We start from the raw sequence: 21,229 nt of genomic DNA on the forward strand, positions 1-21,229 counted from the left end.
GAACATGCTTACACTAGACATGTGCAGCGATAACCTCATTATTATACTGCTGATCTTTCCTTGTCTAGTATCAGGCTGGGACAAGCCATTGACTTAGTATGCAAAGAGATACAGGACCACCTGCATGAATTTCAAGGCTGACTAAACCATTTATGTTGGCAGGCAAGATAGTTGATATACAGGGGTCAGACAAAAATATGGAAACGCCAGGTAAAATTACAAAATTGTTGTCTAATATGGTGTTAGACCACCCTTGGCATTCAAGAAGGAATGAATTCTCCTGGGAATTGACAAATATAAGTCCAGGATGGTGGATAATGATATCTGATACCACTCTTCATCAAAAATAGTTGCAGTTCTCGCAGGTGCCGGAGGGGGAATACGAGCCTGAACCTTGTTCTTCAAAATTGACCATAGTGGCTCTATGATATTGGGGTCCAGCAACTGCAGCACCCAGGAAAGGTGGGAGACTTTGACTGCGTGCTCGTCAAACCACAATTTGACAACCCCAGCTGTGTGAATCTGAGTATTTTCACCTTGGTAAATGGTGCTATCTTCGGGAAACAATGTCTGCACCTTGGGGTGCTTGTGGTTGGCCAAAATTTCTACATAGTCGCTAGCAGTGACGTTACCTTTCAAGTTAATGATGGGGTCTGCAGATTACCAAGATATGAGAGAAAACAAAAAAAAAATGGAAAAGACAAAACACATCCAAACAAAGGTACCTCCAGAAAATGTATTGTGCCTGAAGCAGGACAACGGCACATGACAGCATCAAGAAACCTAACAAAACCCCCACCTCCTGATCCTGCAGAAAAATCACCCAACCTATGCAAAGCCTCCCCTATAAAAAAAGCTTCCCAAACCCGCCCTCAATAAATCCTTCACCTGAATCAGGAAAAAGGATGTGGATGAATTCCCACAGAGGGACCTGGGTTTTACCTCCCTAACAGCCCCCCCAGAAAAAGGCCCTAAAGACCACCCACCCGGGACTCTATAACGTGACCATAGCACTATGGGCAATGCAACACCTTAAAGCCACAATGGGTGAATGAGGCACTGCACCAAAGTACTGTGAAGGTAGGTATGCTTGAATGGCCAGCTCATCTCAGCCTGCCTATCCCAGTCACCTGGGTATGTAAGCTATGGTCAGTAATACAATCATGGTCAGGGATATATCAAAAGTAAGATTTGACCAAAGCCACTCAGATGGAAATATAACAATGCGGTATAAGCAATATCAGCTAATCCGTGCCAAGATTGAAAGATGAACATAAACCATGTAGTTTGAAGGCAGTCTCAAGCTAAACACATGTTTGTATATTGGGCAGTCAATCCATAGTGAAAAGATGCCAGTAACAGATGGAAAATAAACAACAATATGATGCTTGAATGCATAACTCCTAGTATGGCTGGAATGATTTATGATAAAGGCTCTCACATAGATATGTAAGGACATTGATATCACAGGGAAAGTCCTATACTGATTAGGTAACTTTCCACCTGTAAATCATACAGCTGTATAGCTGATATCAGTATCTTACATACTTTCAGCTCTCCATCCCTGGTGGTATATGATGATTATGTTGTAATCTCCATGCCATAAAAGAGCGCTTGTCTGGGTAACGGTGGCTCCAGCCGCATCACTTCCGGATAGGCACAGCCAGTCCAGTATAATTCCTATTGGTCCTCGTGAGGCATTGGGTGGCTGGACAGTAGGGTGGCACGTCCCTGCATCTACATGTTTTGTCCCGCCCACCAAGATATGGCTGCCCAAACCATGATTGCGTCACCACCATGCTTTACCATTGGCACAAGACAGTCCTGGTCATAAGCTTGGGACAGTGTTTTCCCACACTTAAATACATCCAGGGATTGGGAACAGTGTGAAGCTTGATTCATTGGACTATATTACAGTCTTCCATTGATTGGTAGTCCACAATTTATGGGTGTTGCACCACTCTCTCCTCTTCTGAGTGGTAATATCGGTCACTAGTGGTTTGGCAATGGCAGCTCGCTCATGAATGTTTTGCTTATGGAATTCCCTCTGCACAGTTTTTGTGGACATGGTCATTAGAAGACTGAGATTGAGCTCTTCAGTCTCTTTTGCAGCAGTTATTTCTTTATTCTGGATCACAATCATGTGCAACGTCCTTTTGTCTCTCTTGATCAGTTGACCACGTTGACCGTGCTTATGCTTATCAGATGTTTTCCCGGAAACTGTATATGCCATCATAACCTTTAATACTGTACCTTGCAACACCACAAATAAAATGGCAGCTTCAGTCACAGAGGCACAAGCTAAGCAGGCACGAACAATTTACCCTCTTAGAAAATCAGTAAGCTTTGACATGACTCTAGTACTAGCAGCATAGCAAAAGTCAGGAATCCCACCTGGTTAGCTAGGTGTCTCATCACACAGCAGAAGCAAAAGAATGTTACATCAATTCCGCTTTCAACGCAAAACATGTCGCCACTTCCACACATGGAAATCATGTTGTGTTTCCATATTTTTATCCAACCCCTGTACATGTTTTTGTCTATGCATTGAGTTAACCTTTAAGGTACATGTGTAGGTTTACAGACTTGAGTACGCGTTCTTTTTTTGGTGGATGGCATTAGCAGTTCTGATCGATTTATGGAAAGTCTTATGGAATCTATGGAAAGTTGTGTTTTATTGGGGGATTACTCAATTTATAACATCTTTGGCTAGGGCTAGTACTTTGTACGATTGAGATTTTACTGCCCACTATGTTTTGCCATCTTTTAGAATTTACTTTTTGATTGTATCTGTATGCCAGTTTTAAGTTCAAGGCAAATAAAACTGTGCAAGCTGTACTCATGTGGAAGGCAATGAGTGACTGATAGGTTTGTGACATTCCTTGTCAAGCTGTGTCAAGGTTCCCACCCACAGTATGCAGGCAAAGTCCTGCAGTAACAGATAGGGAAACGCTAAAATAAATCACAATGTACATAGATCAATGTCCTGTTTTAATCTTGTCCTGCAGCTAAGAATGATGACCCAACTGCAACCTTTTATATACACAAGATCTATTTACCTTTTTTCCATAGGTACTCCATCCCTGGGATTATTAGCTTGTTACATATCTTTTTTTTCGAGTGTGAGAACATGTAGAAAGATGTTCCTAAACACTGACAGCTCACACATGGTGGCACTGAGGGGGAATATATGGGAGCTTGAGCTTGACCTGCGATGCAATTATCACCCATTATAACTTTTTTTCTATTTTATTTTCCTCCTAGATTGTAAGCTCTAACGAGCAGAACCATCTGATTCCTCCTGTATTTAAGTGTATTGTAACTGTACTGTCTGCCCTCGTGTTGTAAAGTGCTGCGCAAACTGTTGGCACTATATACAGGTAAATCCTGTATAATAATAATAATACAGTGTTACCTTGGATTACGAGTATAATTCGTTCCAGAAGAATGCTTGTAATCCAAAGCACTCTTATATCAAAGCGAGTTTCCCCATAGGAGTCCATGGAAACTCAGATAGGTTGTTCCACAGTGCCTGCTATTGTATGCAGTATCACATGTGGCCAGAGGTGGGGGGGCGCCGGAGACCGCTCGGAGCAGCTTGGATGTACCCGAGAGGCTCGGAGACACCTGGGAACGGAGTGTTTCCGAGCGGCTCAGAGTGCCACCTGTGCCTCCGCATCTCTGGCCAAATGCGGTACTGCACACCCCAGAGGCTTGAATCCTGCTCGTCTTGCCAGACAATGCTCGCAAACAGAGTCAGGATTTTTAAAAAAAATAATAGTATTGCAAAATGCTCGTAAACTGTAGTACTCGCAATCCGAGATATTACTGTAATTTTAATTTATTTTCTTACATCAAGGGACACAGAGCCATAGTAATAACTATGTGGGTTATATCGGCGTAACAGGTGCTGGACACTGGCATGCCCCTTAAGGTGTGAACTTCCCCCATATAACCCCTCCCATTACTGGGAGTCCTCAGTTATTTCTCCAGTGTCTAATGTGTTGGGCACATGTAAGGATGTGTGTACTGAGCTCCACGGGCAGTAATCCTTTGATGAGAGCCAGCCACCCTGACCGGATCCTTTCTGATGTCTCCGTAATGGACTAAATGAATGGTACCCGGGCATCGTCATCCTAAGACACAAGGTTTTGCTTGCGAATGCTTTTAAAGCTGGGCCCTGGGATACAGTACTTTTTGGTAGTGAAGCCAATAAAAGTTTACTGGCAGGGTCTTCCCACAGGTCCAGTATTGGTCAAGGTCTCGAAGCCTACCGTGAAGGGCGAAGATTGGGTTTTTTATCTCTGATAAACCCTGCTGCGAGGAAAGGTAGGGGTGATTTTCTCAGGAATCTCTCGTCCCATGTATTGTGTTGTCATGTCATGTCTGTGTCACCACTGGAGGCTGTATTGAGAACTCACCATTCTGACGCTGGAAACAGCAGAAGCTCCAATCTCCTCTCTGTTCAAGCCAGCTCAGACCCTCAGGTATGAAGGGGGTTCTGATCACTTCCTGGGCCCCCAGTTTGGTGTTTTTTTATCCTTTAAATGCCAGCCAGCTACCTCTTTTTTCTTAAATAAAAAAAAAGAGACTTTTTTGGGCAGGTCGCGGCCGCTCGTCAGGCGGAGGATTTACCCCCCCGCCGCCCATCATGATGTCGTTGGTCACACACTTCCCTGTTGAAAGAGGAAGGGGGGGTGGCTAATCTGCGTCAGATGCCGGCCACACGTGGAGGAAGTAGTTTAGAGCTCTGCAAGAGGAGCTGCTGCCTGGCGGTGGAGGGACAGAGCAGAGTGGTTGCTGGTCAGGTTTGGTGACACAGGCATTTTCCTTTTGACACCTTCCAAAAGAATGTCTTCCTCCCCTGAGAGGTAAAAAGAGAAATACGGCCAGTCAGATGAGCCGTCAAGGGTAGAACACTTCTGTCCCTGTGTATTTCATACAAACAGATTTTTTCTTCTACCATTTAAAAGATTATTTCTATGATGTCTCTCCATAGTAGGACTAAACATAGCAGATTCCCATCGAGTCCTCTGGGCCCTTTTGTTGAGGTGCAGGAGGCTGGGGATCAGGTAGATCTTCCCAAATATTGGAAGATGCTTATTTTTCCTCTTCGGAGGATTCTAAATGGGAGGGAGGAGCCGCACAAGTCAGGTGTTTGTCTACTCCCTTACTTAACCCCTTTGTTGCCTGCAGCAAAGGCTCTTGAGGTATCTACCTCTAATAGGATTCATTTGAACCTCCCCCACCTGGGGATGGTTTTTCAATTCATGCATAGTTCTGTATTCTGAATGGGAACATTTCTATGAAAGAAATGGGGGGTTCCAGCTATTAATGCTGCAATCACCTCAGTGAGAAGACTCGCATGTCCAGTGGATTATGCACTGATGTTAAAGGATCCATCAAGTTAAGGTTGGATTTTCCTTTTGAAGACGAGATGTCTTCAAAACCCTTAACGTTAACCCTTTAACGTCTGCTCCACTATTTTGGTGGAACACATTTTGAGTCGCACCAATGCATTGGAATATGGACTCCAAGCGTTTAAGCAACAGGTGTGAGATACCGGAACGTTTTTCCTGATCAGCAGGCCCGGCAAGGGGCTGGTGTATTTCATACACAGATGCTATGAAGGACTTGATCGTTTAAGCCCTATGGCTTATACTTGGACTAGTGCATTTTTGCAGAGGTCCGGGGCTGAAATATTAATCCGCCGAAGCACCAGGTGAAAACCCTTACGACTATTTAGAATGGATAAGTACATCCAAAAGGGGTAAAGCTCTCTTTACCAGTAAAAGGAGGTTCAGACAGTTCTCCTTTAATTGTGCAGCCTCTTCTATGCCTTAGTTCCCAGGGACAGCACCAGGATCTTGGGGGCAGAAAGTCAATGAAGCAGAATGCTAAGGCCTTCTCATGACTGAGCACCCCCACTCCTTCAGGTGAGGGGAAAGGTCCAGCGATTTTCAAAGTCTGGCAGGAACAATGTTAAGAGCAGAGGAATTTCTGAGATTTTCTTCATCTAGAGTTTCAAGAGCCCGGTTGGTCCAGTCGGCTTCGATCTGAGGGCCCGGGGTTTGGGTCCTGTTTGGGTGCTGCCTGTGGGGTCCTTGGGGCTGCTGATGCAGCAGTCTTTATGCAAGAGTGTCCGTCTCCTCAAGGAATACTAATAAGTTTCCAGAGAGGAAAAAAAGAAAAGGAAAGAATAGAAGTCTCTGTTTCTGGCCTCTGGATCAGCTGTTATCCCAGTCGGTGATATCAGAGATTCCCTTAGTGGAACAGGGTTTTTTTTGGCACTCAGAGCCAAACAGAGGTAAGACCCATTCTAGATCTCGTAGATCTGAATCGGCACTTAAACATCCGATCCTTTCATAATTCGATCGGCTGTGTCCCTCTTGCAAGGAGGGGAGTTGCATATCTCCATGTGCCAAAGTTTACCACTTACCAGAAATTTCTGCGGTTTGAAACATAAAATAATTTTTTCAATCGTGGCACTGCCATCCAGTTTAGCCACAGCAATACGAGTGTTCTGAAAGATTCTGCCACCTCCTTTAGCCAGGTTAAGGACTTAAGGCATAACGGTCCTAGTCTATTAAAGGGATCTACTTTTAATAGATCATTCAGTCTCAGGTCTAAAAACAGAGTCTGATCTCAGCTGTAGATATCTGAAATCTCTAGGTTGGATGTTCAGCCTACGAAGATTCTCCTTAAAACTATCAAGGAGGTTACTTGGGGGCTGGTTATAGATACCATACAGAAGAAGGTATTCTTACCGCAGACGTGAATCAGTTCCATTGTAGGGCTAATTCAACTTATCAGGATAAAAGAAAATTCCTTCATTCGGCTGCAGGAGATTTATAGGGGAAATGGTGGCCTCCTTCAGGGAGATGCGCATGCGCAGTTTTATTCAAAGACTGCTTCAAGACACCATCCTGCCGGTCTGGAATAAAGAGGATTCAGGCCTTGGTGTTTCCAATATGCTTGGCTCCCAACATAGGTCAGAGCCTAAATTGGTGGTTGTTATCCAGCAGGAGGGAAAATCTTTATCCTGTAAGGTGTTAACAGATGCCAGCCTTCTAGGCTGGGGAGTAGCCCTGGAAGAAGAATCTGTCCAGGGGACATGGTCCAGGTTAGAGGACCTTGCCTATCAACTTTGTTGGAAGTTTCAGGCAGTACATCTGGCCATAGAATCTTGGCGGTCAGATTGTGGGACTGTCCTGACAGGATTCAGTCTGACAGAGCCACGGCGGTGGCTTACATTGATCACCAGGGGAGGCACGAGAAGTCCTGCAGCCCAAAAAAGAGGTGAATAATGTTCTAGCTTTGGCAGAACACAACACTCCTTGCCTATTGTCAATTTTAATATTTCAGGCGTACTTCTTGAGATGCCAACAATTATTTCCAGGAGAATGATCTCTTCACCCCGACATCTTCCTAGCAATATGTCAGATGGGGTACTCCGGACATAGACATATTTGCGTCCAGATTCATTAATAAGGTTGACAACTTTTATGTCAAACAAAGGATCCGCTAGCAGGCGGAACAGATGCATTAGTCTTCCCAGGGGATCAATTCTCATTGATCTATGCATTTCCTCCAGCTCTGCTACGTCTACGCCTTCCCCGCAGGATTAAGCAGGAACAGAAGGAGGTGATTCTGGTGGCCCCAGCCGGGTCCCAGAAGATCTTAATTTATCGAAATCATAAAAAGGGCAGTAGAAGTCCTTTGGACTCTGCCATTATAGCCAGACCTTCTTGCACAAGGTCCGGTATTTCATCCTACTTTACGGACAAGGAGTTTAACAGGTTTGACTGTTGAATCCCACTCTATAAAAGATCGTGGGTGATCTCCTTCAGTAGTGTCTACTTTGACTAATGCCAGGAAGCCGGCTTCCAGAATCACTTGCCATAGAATCTGGAAGGCATAGGTTTCTTGGTATGGATCCAGGGGTTGGCACCCCAGGAAGTATGTCAATAGGCAGAATTCCTGCATATGGGATCTGAAATGAAGCTGGCCTTGACTTTTATCAAGAGTCAGATCCAGACCGCGTCGATGTCTTTTCCTATGGACTCTTGCTTCCCACTCTCGGTGCGCAGCTTATTCAGGGGGTAACAAAGTTTATTCCCCTATCAAGGCACCGTTAAATCCTTAGGATTTAAAATTGGTCTTTTTGGGTTTGCTGAATCAGCCATTTGAACCTTATGAGAAATTCTCTTGGTTCTTTGACAAGAAAGATAATCTTTTTTGCTTGCCATTTCTTCTGCTAGAAGAGTATCGGAACTAACGGCTCTGTCTTTGTAAGAGCCATATTTCATCATGCTTAAGGATGAGGTGGTTTGATGTCCTCATCCTGAATTCTTACCAAACGTTGTAACAGGTTTTCATTTTAAACCAAGATATTATTCTTCCTTCTTTCTCCCTTAAAGCCTTAATCTGGGGAAGAGAAAACGCTACAGTCTCTTGATGTAGCGACCATAATCTAGTTAAAGGCAACCGCTCAGGTTTGCAAAACACAGGTTTTGTTTGTACTACCAGAGGGTCCAAGATATGGACAGGCAGCGTCAAGATCCACTATATTCCAGGTGGGTTTGTCAAGTGATTGATCAAGCTTCAGCTTAAAGAAGAAAATTCTTCCTTCATATTAAGAGCACACTTATCCTGGGCGATTAGCGCCTCTTGGGTTGTACATCATCAGGCCTCTATGGCTCAGATCTGTAAGACCACAAATTGGTCTTCGGTGCAGACGTTTAATCCGATTTTATCAAATCGATGTTAAAGGTCATGAGGATATTGAGTTTTTGGGCACAGCATACACTACAGGCTGCAGTATGAGTCCTCTGGCCTCCTATTTCCTTCATTCTGTCGCCCCCCCTTCAGTTGCCATTGCTATGGGATATCCCACATAGTTATTACTATGGCTCTGTGTCCCCCGATGTAAGAAAAGAAAATAGGATTTTTAAAACAGCTTACCTGTAAAAATCCTTTTCTTTAGTGTACATCAGGGGACACAGAGGTCCCTCCCTTCCTCTTATACACTTTGATTACTTGGCTACAAAACTGAGGACTCCCAGTAATGGGAGGGGCTATATAGGGGAAGTTCAAGCCATAAGGGGCGTGCCAGTGTCCAGCACCTGATACGCTGATCTAAACCATATAGTTATTACTATGGCTCTGTGTCCCCTGATGCACATCAAAGAAAAGGATTTTACAGGTAAGCTGTTTTAAAAATCCTATTTTTACCCAAACTTAAAGGGTTTTGGAATCCCTCTGTTAAAAAAAAAAAAAAAAAAAAATTTATACTTGCCTCCACTGTGCAGTTCATTTTACATAGTGTGGCCCCGATCATCGTCTTCTGGGGTCCCCCGGCGGCTCCTCCTCACATCCGCAAACCCCCTGGGAGAAGCCCTTTCCAGGGGGTTAGCTTGCGGGCGCGCTCCTGAGACCAGCATTTGCAGAATGCTGAACTCAGTCCAAGCTTTCAATGCTCCATCTGCTTACTTTAAGCAATAGATCTTGCCTAGAACAGCATTTGCAAAATATTTTAGGATAACTTGGAGGATAGCGGTGTTCAAGTACGCTTAACTAAATTTAGTATAACTGTCTCTTCAAACCATCAAAGGCATGCAAACTGAAATTAAAGATTTCATGTATTCCAATACAGAACTACAGTTTATGGAATCTGTTATATAACTTGTCTTGATGCAACCTTCATCCTTTTCAAACAAGAAAATCATATTTTCTCAAATTTATTTTTTCTTTGTTTTGCAACAGGCATCTAGTAGTGCGGGAAACCTTGGAGTCCTAATTCCTGTCATTGCTGTGGTGAGTATTGCTGAGCACAGTACTTATGAGAAACGTTTTGGGGTGTTTAAAGGTAAAAGATTTACATGTCTGTCATATGTGACAGTGGGTTTCTGTTTTGTATTAGGTTACTCTTTTATAGCAGCAATTCTTTATCAATAAGTGGTGTATTTACCTCTAGTGAAGTTACCCTTTAATAAATTCCCCTAACCTCTTGAATGCAGCCCATCTGAGATAATTTTCACCATTCTGCCTGATCACATTCCACTCTCTCAAATTCCTGGCCAGACCCTCTTTATATTATGCTTGTATTTTGTGGCCCTATTCATTCCTATGGGTAGCTGTAGCAGTGAATTCCACCGGTCCCTTATAGTGTGACTGACTCGTAGGAATGAATCAGGCACTGTCAGGATTTTCTTCCCTTCTTTAGCCCCTTCACTTTTGTCTAGTAGACACTATGAAAATCAGAGAAATGTCTCTTAAGTGAGGAAAATCCACTTTTTAACAGCTGTTACTGCAACAGATGTCCCCTTTGGAAGGCTTATCTTCTATTTCTGTTCTGATGACGTATCAAAATTCTCCCTCACATTCTGTTCTGGATACAATGGCTACTAGGAAAAAGATGATGGTTCTCCTCAGTGGGGATACAGAAATAAAAACTATAAAGAGTAACCCTTTGCAACATTTGCTATCCAAAAATGAACATAAACCTCAACTCCATTGCTCCCTAGAAACCATTTTTATCAACTCCATTTTTATCATATTGCTCCCTGCATGTCCTTATTAAATGCTGCTTCTGTGATTTGAAACTGCCCCTGAAGATGCATTTACAATTAATATCAATATACTTGTGTGATGTGAATCATAAGGTACCCATTTTGCAGATTATTAGTTGGGCATACAAATCCATTCCACTAAATGTTTATTTTCAAGCCCAAACTGCCAAACCTGGTTAAAATAAAATGCCAAAAATGGATCAAACCCTTTACATCAGGGATATGCAGTTAGCGGACCTCCAGCTGTTGCAGAACTACAAGTCCCATGAGGCATAGCAAGACTGACAGCCACAAGCATGACACCCAGAGGCAGAGGCATGATGGGACTTGTAGTTTTGCAACAGCTGGAGGTCCACTAATTGCATATCCCTGCCTTACATGTTTGTTCACCATTTTGAAGCCCAAGTGCAAAATTATTTGCAGCAACTGCAGACAACATGAATGCACGTCATTGTACCAAAGCTCACAGATACACCAGTTGTACTACTAAAATTGCTTGGAAGCCAGTATATGCTCACATTAATCTCATATAAATTAGCGTAATTCATAAATAACAGCACTTCTGACAGTGTCAAGAGTTGGCCTACCTCCTCTCCAACATTCCTATTGGCCCGTCATTGTGATGCTGGCCAAATGAATGTCATGAAACTGGGCAAATGCAGTCTAGGTGTCCACATTGCCTAAAAGTGTCATTTACGGACCATTATTTTAAACTGAGAATAAAAACGAGAGAAACTGGGAATATTAGGAGCTTTATTCTCCTGAAGGATACTCATAGATGTTTCTTTTCTTAGGAACTGCAAACTTAAATTAATGGAATAATTCTTGTTTCTGGTAAATAGATGTCAAACTAAGAGTGGTCCATAAGTATTTTCCCCCTTTTTCCTTCACTTTTTACCATCTTGTTTCAATATACTGGTAGTTGTTTTGTCTTATAATCCCCTTTTGGAATTATGTTGGTTTCTTCAGGGTAACAAATCAATGTTTAGAAAAAAAAAAAAAAAAGAGGAATTACACGGGACAGATTCTTATAATAAAAGGTAATTGAGTTTATGCATTTTAACGCTGTATACTCAACTATTTTGCAACTATTCAGTTTAAGAGCTCAGAGGACACTTGACGTAGGGTCAATGGTTACACTGGTAGAAACAGAGCAAATATTTATCAAGGTTGCATAAACCCAGCAGTTCAAAAATATCCCAGCCCAAACCGTTCGCTATTCAGAAACAGTCTTTCTATGTTGATTTTAGACAATTCCCCTTCTAACTTGCTGTTAAAAGACTTATTCCACATTAAGTTGACAAACGCCTAGATTGAAGACGTTTATTATTCATTAGCAGAGTTTGGAAAACTGTTTTGAACACTTCACATGGTATAGTTCACAAAAATATAATAAACAGCATGGCTTTCTTGCAAACAAGTGTCTCTTATAAACAGGTCTATATTGCAAAGTGACAAATCTGTTTTTACATATGGCACTTGAGCAAATACAATTTGAATTCTAAATTTTTAAGGTCATTATACATTTTGACAAAGGTGAAAGTTCTAGCAGCTGTATCGGTAATTCTGTATGTACTGTTCCTCATAAAGACTATTTTACACTTTTTTGTCTAATGAGCATGCTGAGTAGGCATTTCGTATGTAGTTGCCCTTCTCAGTTACATAAATAGTAAAATTATAAAGCCCAGTGCTTAGTTGTGACACCAGTTCAAGACTTGGTGGGGTTGGACACTCTTCCACAGAAAATAAGGCAATTGGTGCGATGTTCATAGATGAAAAAAAGGAAGGGACGGTCCACAATGAAGCGTGTCTGTATGGAAAGTGGCGTGAAGCCCACGGTAGTAAGACTAGCAGCTTGTGTTCCCTCTTCGTTCACGGTGATGCTGCCTTGTTGTTGAAACTGCAAAGTAGTTTGTTAGAGCGAACAGTTAAAAAAGCACTCTGGACAAAGTTACAACATGACATTAATTATTTTAGGGATTCTAACCTGCATTTTGTTCTGATGTGAACAAAAGCCAATTAACACAAGCTTATAGTATGTTCCAGCATGCTGCAATGCCGTAATCAAATTGTGTAGATAACTATATAGTAAAAGCTATTGCTAGCTAGTTCATGTGACCTGTTCTAGCTTTTAAACATATGCTGTTTAGGACAAACATTTTTACCTTACCTTTTTATTCTCTGTTTGTAGCTATTACTATATGCTTTTCTTCTGGATTTTCTTTAGAAGATTTGCAATCTTCTAAACAAATAATGAAATAGGAACTGCCATGTAAATTGAAGCTTTGGCTAGAAATTACACCACCTTGTTACTGACACCAACTATGTAGTAAAGTAGTTACTATACAAGCAATAATTGACATGTTTGAGACAAAATATCAAATTAGAGACTTTTAATCTCTATTTATCTGTGGGGTTTATTTACAAAGCTGGAGAGTACAAAATCAGGCTCACTTCTGCATAGAAATCAACCTGCTTCCAGTTTCTTGCCCATGCTTAATTGAACAAGCTGAGGTTAAAAGCTGATTGGCTACCATGTACAGCTCGACCAGATTCTAAATGCACCAGCTTTAGCAAATCTCCCCCTGTGTTCTTGCCCTCTAGTGAAGGGGTGTTTTTTTTTTTTTTTAAACGCTAATTAAACTGTAGACGGCAGCAACTACAGCAAAAAATGAGATGATGGCACACACAAAAATTGGACTGAGTTTGACCAGTAATAGTAAATGCTAACTGTTGTGATGGGCAACGCAGACAGTTCTTCTTTGATGCATATGATATATATTATTATTTTTTTAATTTTTTTATTTTTTAAATAATCTGCATTGTAAAAAGCATATGTCTGAGAAGCTAAAGAGACTAACCAGGCCAATGTTGATAACTTCATTAGTAATGCCTGAGAAGTCTGCCTTGGCGGTGAACACATCCTTCACTCCCATGTTGCTGAGAACATCCTTTAAGTTATAGTTTTTTTCCAGCTTGAAGCGAGGAAGATAAATATCCCTTGTCCTGGGAACAAATATAAAATGATTACAATAGCTTAATTTTGTCATGTAACCTAAAATATATATATAAAAATAATGTTCTTGTAAACTGATAGGCAAATATTAAAGGATAACTGTACTTTTAGTACCCCCAGGTATTAAACGTACCTATCCACTGCCCTGAGCGGTCTTCACTCTGTGGCTGCTGGGTCCTGCACAGCCTCTCCACAGAGAGCCTCTCAGCTAGGCTCTATTTCTTTATTCTTCATTCATCCCAATGGAAAGGCCACCAACCATTAAGGCCACAAGTCAATGACTTTAACATAAGTATAATTAGAGCTCTTGGTAAACTTGAGGTGTACAGAAGCAGATTTGTTTTATGAGGATGCTGTAAAGCAGTAGTAAAGCCAAAACTAATAATGTAATGTATTGCAGCTTACCAATCATTAGCAGGTGTAGCTGCATTGATTTTCCAATTTTAGGCTTTTCCCCCTTGTGATCCAGCCAGTTACACAACTCCTATATTAGTGTTCCTACACTCTGGATGATGGAGCAACAGACACACCTTTTGGATGAACTGCATTGTCAGTCTGGTGGAAGGTAGATTTGGATGTATTAGCAGATTTAGATGCACTAAACAAAACAAAGCTAAGCTCCCGCTAACACCTTCTGAGCAGTTACAGCAGCCATTTTGTTCTTTGGGATAAAGGTTTTACATAGATGAAAGCTGATTATTGTAAGCACCCCTCTTAGTGGTAAATGGTTTGCACCAACCCCCTAGCTGCTACATCTGCAGGACAGACTTACTGGCTGGATCACCAGTTGAAAATAAAGGAACGGACCTAAAAAAAAGATAACTATTGTGGCCACCACATGCGGTTGGTAAGCTGCAGTTAAATATTTGCTTTTGGGCCTAATACCACTTTAAACTGGCCATACAATTTTCAGATTTGATTCATGAGTGACCTTGTCGGCACTGTCACACCTGACCTCTTGAGTGAAAAGTTGAGGAACCTGTGTGTAAAATTGTTGACTGATCAGATGCAGCTGCTGTTCAAGTATTCTGAGGGCTGCATGCATCGGCTGTCAGAATACAATAGTCTGGCTGAGGGATTCATCCATCTGTGCTGTAAAACATAGATGAAGGAATCTCTTAGATTTTTTTCAATCAGCCTACAGCTTGAACAAAAAAATTCCATCAGTGTATGGCCATCTTTAGATGTCAGGATGGTGTCCTGCAGCAAAATAATGAACAACTTTGCTGATGCATAATTTTAATAGCTTTTTACAGGCTTACCTGTTTGTCATAATTTTCTGCCATTTTTCTACCACACGTGAATTGAGCTGCTTCTCAAGGAGTTTCATGCCAGACAGTTTATGTGGCATAGCTATTAGCATGCTGATGTTGCCAACATATGGCAGCTGCAGAACATCACAGTCCAGCTCAGAATCCACAGCTACTAAGAAGTTTCCCTTGGTCTTCATCATGGGCACTTTCACAAATTCTTTGTCACTCACACGAAAATTTGCATTATGGGTATACTCTGCTGGAAACTTATTTTCCCAAGTTCCTATTAAAGAAGAAAAAAAAGTTTGTTCATCTGTATGCCATTCATATATATGCAAGATTTACATTTCATATATACTATAATTGTGAAAATAACAGCTGCATTGCATCACCATGGACTATGTTCAAGGACTTGTATAACCTTTTAAGAGCACACATAAACTGTCTTGTTGACCTTCCGTTCTAAAATTGCTATTTACCTGATATCCATGCTGATTCTGTATACTTTTTTTCATCCTTGACCTAGAATAAGTATGCAGAATCGGGAAGTATGGTTTTGCTCTGATTTCTTTACCTGTGTGCTTGGGCTGGCCATAGATGCATCATCCCCCATCCACACATTCAGAGTGCATGGAGAAATCCTCTCCACTGTGCTATTGTATTCTGACAGCTGGGACTCCTCCGCTGTTGGAATACACTGATCAGTGCTGCAGCTTATTGGTTGCATGTGCTTGCAGAATTAAAGTTTTTCAACTGTCTCGTTTGAGAGAAGCTAATCATTAGATTCTCTCAAGCAGGAATGGCCAGAGATGGATGGAATTTTGATCCAGCTTTATTCTGGGTGAATGACTAAAAATTTTGAAGCCACAAACAGCCAGGTAACTATGATTTTCAAAAGGAGATCTGCATTGACAGTTTGCATATTGCTCTCATTACAGGGGTATTTACAGGGGTATTTTAACCTAGTACCCATTTCACCCTTTCCTGAAATTCCAAAGTATATTAGGTAGCAGCATGGTTTTGATGTTGATTCTTATATAATTAACTGTGTTTATACCTAATATAGCCAGCTGGCTATATCTCCCACACTAAAATGTGCTAATATAATGCATAAACTTAATTAGTCAGCTACTAAAAATTCTTACCTTTGAAGTAGATACAGTTTACAAGTAACAACAGAAGATCTGGGCTTAGGTTTGAGAGTGCTTCTTTAATCAGACCTTTGGTGAGCTTGTGAATGCGTTGGTTGATCTTACTGAGGAATGCTTTATCTTCAAAGTCGCCAATCTGTGCCTCTGCAAAGTAGTAGTTTTTCAAGTTATTCTGAAAGTCCTCCCTAATGGCAAAGTCTTTTTCTATGTAGAGGTCACTAACTGCTCTTAAGGTATAGCCAAAGTTTCTGCGGAAGAGTCTATGAGTTAACTTACGAAAGACTTCATGAACTGTGAAGATTTCATATTTTGAACTAGCATTAATGAAATCCTTGAAGCCTAAAGTAGATAGAATTTGGCTCTGAGACTGCCCTTTTGTACCCAGTAACACTGTAGCCAGTGCTGTAGATACACCAACTGGTGCTAATAGGATGTTTTCTGTTGCATTTGTTGTTTCTTTTATGGATCGATAAAGATCAAAGCCAAAATTGGCATTGATTATATTCAGCCTTTGAATCCTTGTTTTTCCTGGGAAAAGTTCATATATATTCCCTGGTATTTTTTCAGTACTCTTGATCTCTGGAAGAACATCAATGATGTCTGTATAATCGTCCTCTTCAAGTATTTTGTCAAAATCCAGATAGTCCTCTTCATCATCTCCTTCAGGAATAAGGTCGTTGGTCACGGTGTCATCCTGTAGGCTTTCTGCATTTTGGGTTGAAACACTTCGTGCTCCCACAGCTCTATTTCTGCTCTCATAATGATCACTTAGGTCTTTAACACCACATAATGCTGTAGAAATTAGTAGCAAACTTGTGGTAAAGTAGAGGAGATTCATTTTGGAAACCACTGAGTTTAGGATTTTTTAAAGGAACACCAGAGTCAGCTGTATAAGAGGAATATAAAAGTTAGAGAAGCGGACTGAGCTGCATTTTGCTGTTTGCAGATGTAAAATGGTAATGAATGATAGCATAGCAACAGTATAGTAAACATTGAATTATGCATCCTATTCGCTTATATCAAACATGATATCTTATATCAAACATGATTTCTGAAAAGTGTCCTTACCTGACAGCCCTGGTGACTATTCCTAGTCCTAGAATATGTTAAATGCACTAAAAAGAGCTAAAACATAACCTTTGTCGCCCACAGAGTAAACAGCATACTTCAAACAGACAGAGAAATGCTTGGTCAGCCAAAGTCCTTTCCTTCTGCTGGGCCCCCTGGTTCCCTCCCTGCTACCCACCCCTTCTTTATTTCCTGCATTCAGCAGACCACTACAAAATAACAAATGGCTTGGCATTAGCATTCTGTCTGTGCAGGAAATATGTTACTGAATTAAATATTATTTTTTTGTTTCATGCTAAATCTTATATATTCTATCCTAATTTGCAACTATTATTATCTCCAGTGGGGACTGAAAGTATTCACTCTCTGTTATATTGCAGCCATTTGCTAAAATCATTTAAGTTCTTTTTTTTTTTCCTCATTAATGTACACACAGCACCCCATATTGACAGAAAACAGAATTGTTGACATTTGTACAGATGTATTAAAAAAGAAAAACCCTTTGCTCAGTATTTAGTAGAAACACCCTTTTGATCTAATACAGCCATGAGTCTTTTTGGGAAAGATGAAAAAAGTTTTTCACACCTGGATTTGGGGATCCTCTGCCATTCCTCCTTGCAAATCCTCTCCAGTTCTGTCAGGTTGGATGGTAAACATTGGTGGGGAGCCATTTTTAGGTCTCTCCAGAGATGCTCTATTGGGTTTAAGTCAGGGCTCTGGCTGTGCCATTCAAGAACAGTCTCAGAGTTGTTGTGAAGCCACTTTTTCGTTATTTTGGCTGTGTGCTTAGGGTCATTGTCTTGTTGGAAGGTATACCTTCAGCCCAGTCTGAGGTCCTGAGCACTCTGGAGAAGGTCACAGCAGAGGGTCTGAATACTTAGGATCATGTGAGATTTCAGTTTTTATTTTTTAATAAATCTGCAAAAATGTCACCTATTCTGTGTTTTTCTGTCAATATGGGGTGCTATGTGTACATTAATGAGGAAAAAAATGAACTTAAATGCTTTTAGCAAATGACTGCAATATAACAGAGTGAAAAATTTTAGGGGGTCTGAATATTTTCCATCCCCACTGTACTTGTTTAATAACTCCTACAACAAAAACTTGATAAGTTAACTATCAAATAGCCAACAGGTGTGCATTAGGTTAGACCAGGGCTTCTGCGAGTCATAGAGATTAAACACGACATGTTTTTATTTTTTTCTGAAAATGTCGAATGTAAGTAACCATATTGCTTCATTATTTTTACCCAATGATAAATGGGGACTAAAACCTCAAGGAGGTAGTGAGGGGATGGTAGTGTATCTATCTTAATTAAAATATTTTGTAAACACGATGTCACAACACGCCCCAATATATTTTTTTTGTCTAATGAACTGGCCCAGTATAGATCTATGAAGTAAACAAAGGATTAAAATTCCTTCTGTAGCTGCCCTCCACTCTGTTGTTTTGGGTCCCTTTGTTGCACTATTCAGCATCATCTCCCATGTCCTCCTTCTGTATGCAAAACTGGAAGTCTTAAGCCCACCAACCATAGACGGGTTACAGGAAAGAAAATCGCTCGATTCCCCCATCAACACAAACCGTGTTGATGGGGGAATCTATCCCGTGGAGCAGTTGTGTTCTCCCTGTGAGAACACAGAAAGTATTGGTAACTGCTATAACATCCGCTACCTATATTTGCATGTAAAATCCAACAGGCTGGTTATACCCAAGTCGATTAATCGATCAACTTGGGTACATTTAGCCCGCCCATACTTGATTCGAACTGACTATGGCCAGCTTTAGCGATTCCCTGACAAAGATTTTATGGCTTTAATTTTGACGGTGGAATGCAATAATGTAATATAGTAGGCACGCTACCAAAGCACCTATGAAATCGTTCAGCTGTGCTTTCTATTGAGACTTCCAATTTATCATATTGCAAGAAGAGCCATGTTTCAACACGGGCTGGAAAGATGGTCTAGATATACCATAGACCAGGGGTGCCCAACCCCTCTGGTGTGGCCCCTGACCTCCTGCTCTGGGATAGTGGGTCGGCAAGCCCAGATTGCGGGTTCCCGACCCACCATCCCAGAGCATCAGTGTTCTAAATGGAACTGGCAGAGGAGGGAGCAGAACTGCGTTAGTTGATGCTTCCTGTATAGGGCCGGCTTGTGTCACAGATAGTGATACCAACTGCATTCCGCCTGGGACAGCAAGTGCTGGCAATATCTGTAGCAAGGAAGATTCCTAAATGGCAGATTATTATTAAAGGTCAGTTTATATTCTAAAATCGCAGTGTATATATGGACACATCTCTTCTGCAGTGGTTACTGGGCTGCTTTCAAACTGCTCCACAGGTGCACCTGTGGGTTACCTGCACTGAGCCATAGACTTCTGTTATTACCTGTGGGTTTGGTGTGCTTTCTAAAAGCCCCCCAAAACTCCTGAAAGCAGGAGTTTTGGTGGGCTTTAATAAAGCGCACCACACCTGCAGGATATACTAGAATTCTATGGCAAAGTGCAGCTATCCCACAGGAAAGCCACAGTTGCACTGCAGCGCATCAGGCTGAAAGCAGCCTTAGGCCCCTTTCAAATGATTAGTCCGATCCCAATCGGACCCTCCATTTAGTCTCCATGGAGCTGCAGATTTAAACAAAGTCTGGGCGGATCAGATCAGAGGGCCCATAGAGTGTAGCAGGCTGTGTCCCTGTCTGCTCTGCATATGCAGAGTGGACACGGATCTGTCATCCCCCCGCTTCGCTCATTGTGGCCCGTAACTGGTTACCAAGTCACTTAAGTGGCCCTCGCTCTAAAAGGTTGGGCACCCCTGCCCTAGACTGATGTTAAGGTGTAATTTTGTAATACATGTAAAGAAGTATGATTGCATTGTATGTTCTGTAACTGGTATTTGATTCACCATTATGTAATGATATACATTTATTTTTTGTGCACTTGATTTCCAGCTAACTCGAAGACTACAACCCATTAAAGAGGCCAAGCCACGTCTACAGAAGCTCTTCAGAGACTTCTGGTTATATTCTGTTCTTATGGGCTTTGCAGTGGAGGGATCAGGTAAATTATAGCTACATACAGGTTCTCACTGTTTTTGGTAATATTGGTTTTGAATAAATGCCAAAGATATTTCCTTCATTCTTCCTTTTGCTTTTCACCTTCTAATGCCGTGTAAACACGATCGAAATTTCGTCCAGTAAAAGAACGATGAGAGCTTTTTGTCGGAAAATGTATCCGTGTGTATGCTCCATCTGAATTTTGCTGGCCGAATTTCCACCAGCAAAAGATTGAGTGCAGGTTCTCAATTTTTCCGAAGGAAAAAGTTTCTATCGGAAATCGTGTGTATGCAATTCCAATGAGCAAAAACCCACGCATGCTCAGATTCAACTACGAGACGGAAGCTATTGGCTACTGGCTATTGAACTTCCTTTTCCTAGTCCCGTCATACGTGTTGTATGTCACCACGTTCTTGACGGTCGAAACTTGGTGTAACCGTGTGTATGCAAGACAGCTTGAGCGAAATCCCGTCTGAATTCCGTCGGGAAAACCATCAGAGCTTTTTCCGACTAAAATTCCTATTGTGTGTACAAGGCATAAGATCATCTACACCTGGATCTCTCTAAAGCCCCTTACACACTATCAGATTTTCTGCTGATTTTTTTCTTCAGATTTGCCAACTCCATGTAGTGCAAAGGGCCTGCCTGATTGCATACAAATTGAAACTCCTACAGTTTAACCTCATATTATATGGTTTTGGTAAATCTGAAGGAAAAAATCAGCAGAAAATCTGATAGTGTGTATGGGGCGTAACAGCTTTTCTCTAGGCTTATTTACAGGCTAGGTTTTGTTGTATGCGTGATTGTTTTTCTTAGTCAACTAAATCCTCTTATTTCATATTCTAAATTAAAGAAATGCTAGATCTGTTGGATGATATTTGCCTTTGTGGCTCATGCCTGAAATTACTTAGAATCCCAAACATGAAAAAAAAAATTTTTTTTTTCTAGGAAAATACAGTTTAATGCATTTTAATGCATGCAAATACAACATAACATAGCATATTTTTGTTAAAATATTATGTTATGCTGAGTAAATAGATACCAATATATTTTAAATTTTTTACTCCTTTGAAATGGTGAAAAACGATGGTACCTAAAAATCTCCAAAGGCGATGCT

At 41.3% G+C, this 21,229-nt stretch overlaps 2 protein-coding genes across 3 annotated transcripts in view; one reads left to right on the top strand and one right to left on the bottom strand.

Moving 5' to 3' along the window:
- Positions 1 to 21,229, top strand: part of PI4KA (phosphatidylinositol 4-kinase alpha) — a 193,216-nt gene that overhangs the window by 87,004 nt on the left and 84,983 nt on the right. For both annotated transcript variants that reach the window (XM_077461622.1, XM_077461623.1), the window contains exons 19-20: positions 9,766 to 9,816; positions 20,008 to 20,116. In XM_077461622.1, the coding sequence (XP_077317748.1) occupies positions 9,766 to 9,816; positions 20,008 to 20,116 (160 nt within the window). The remainder of the gene's footprint in view (positions 1 to 9,765; positions 9,817 to 20,007; positions 20,117 to 21,229) is intronic.
- SERPIND1 (serpin family D member 1) lies at positions 11,881 to 17,223 on the bottom strand. Its single transcript, XM_077461621.1, has 5 exons — positions 17,060 to 17,223; positions 15,986 to 16,877; positions 14,850 to 15,123; positions 13,433 to 13,577; positions 11,881 to 12,471 (listed from the first exon to the last, which is right to left on the bottom strand). Exons 2-5 carry the CDS (start codon positions 16,827 to 16,829, stop codon positions 12,280 to 12,282), a joined length of 1,455 nt encoding a protein of 484 aa, XP_077317747.1. The 5' UTR covers positions 16,830 to 16,877; positions 17,060 to 17,223; the 3' UTR covers positions 11,881 to 12,279.

Source organism: Lithobates pipiens, unplaced genomic scaffold (assembly GCF_037356315.1).
Source record: "Lithobates pipiens isolate NorthernLeopardFrog02 unplaced genomic scaffold, aLitPip1_a1.2 Scaffold_3, whole genome shotgun sequence".
NCBI lineage: Eukaryota > Metazoa > Chordata > Amphibia > Anura > Ranidae > Lithobates > Lithobates pipiens.

Excerpts from the sequence above, each read along its gene's own strand:
- SERPIND1 (XM_077461621.1), bottom strand. The coding sequence starts at position 16,829 with ATGAATCTCCTCTACTTTACCACAAGTTTGCTACTAATTTCTACAGCA. Across the intron at positions 15,124-15,985 it reads AAACTGTATCTACTTCAAAG|GAACTTGGGAAAATAAGTTT; the intron begins GTAAGAATTTTT and ends CTTCTTTAATAG. Across the intron at positions 13,578-14,849 it reads CAGAAAATTATGACAAACAG|GACAAGGGATATTTATCTTC; the intron begins GTAAGCCTGTAA and ends ATTTGTTCCCAG.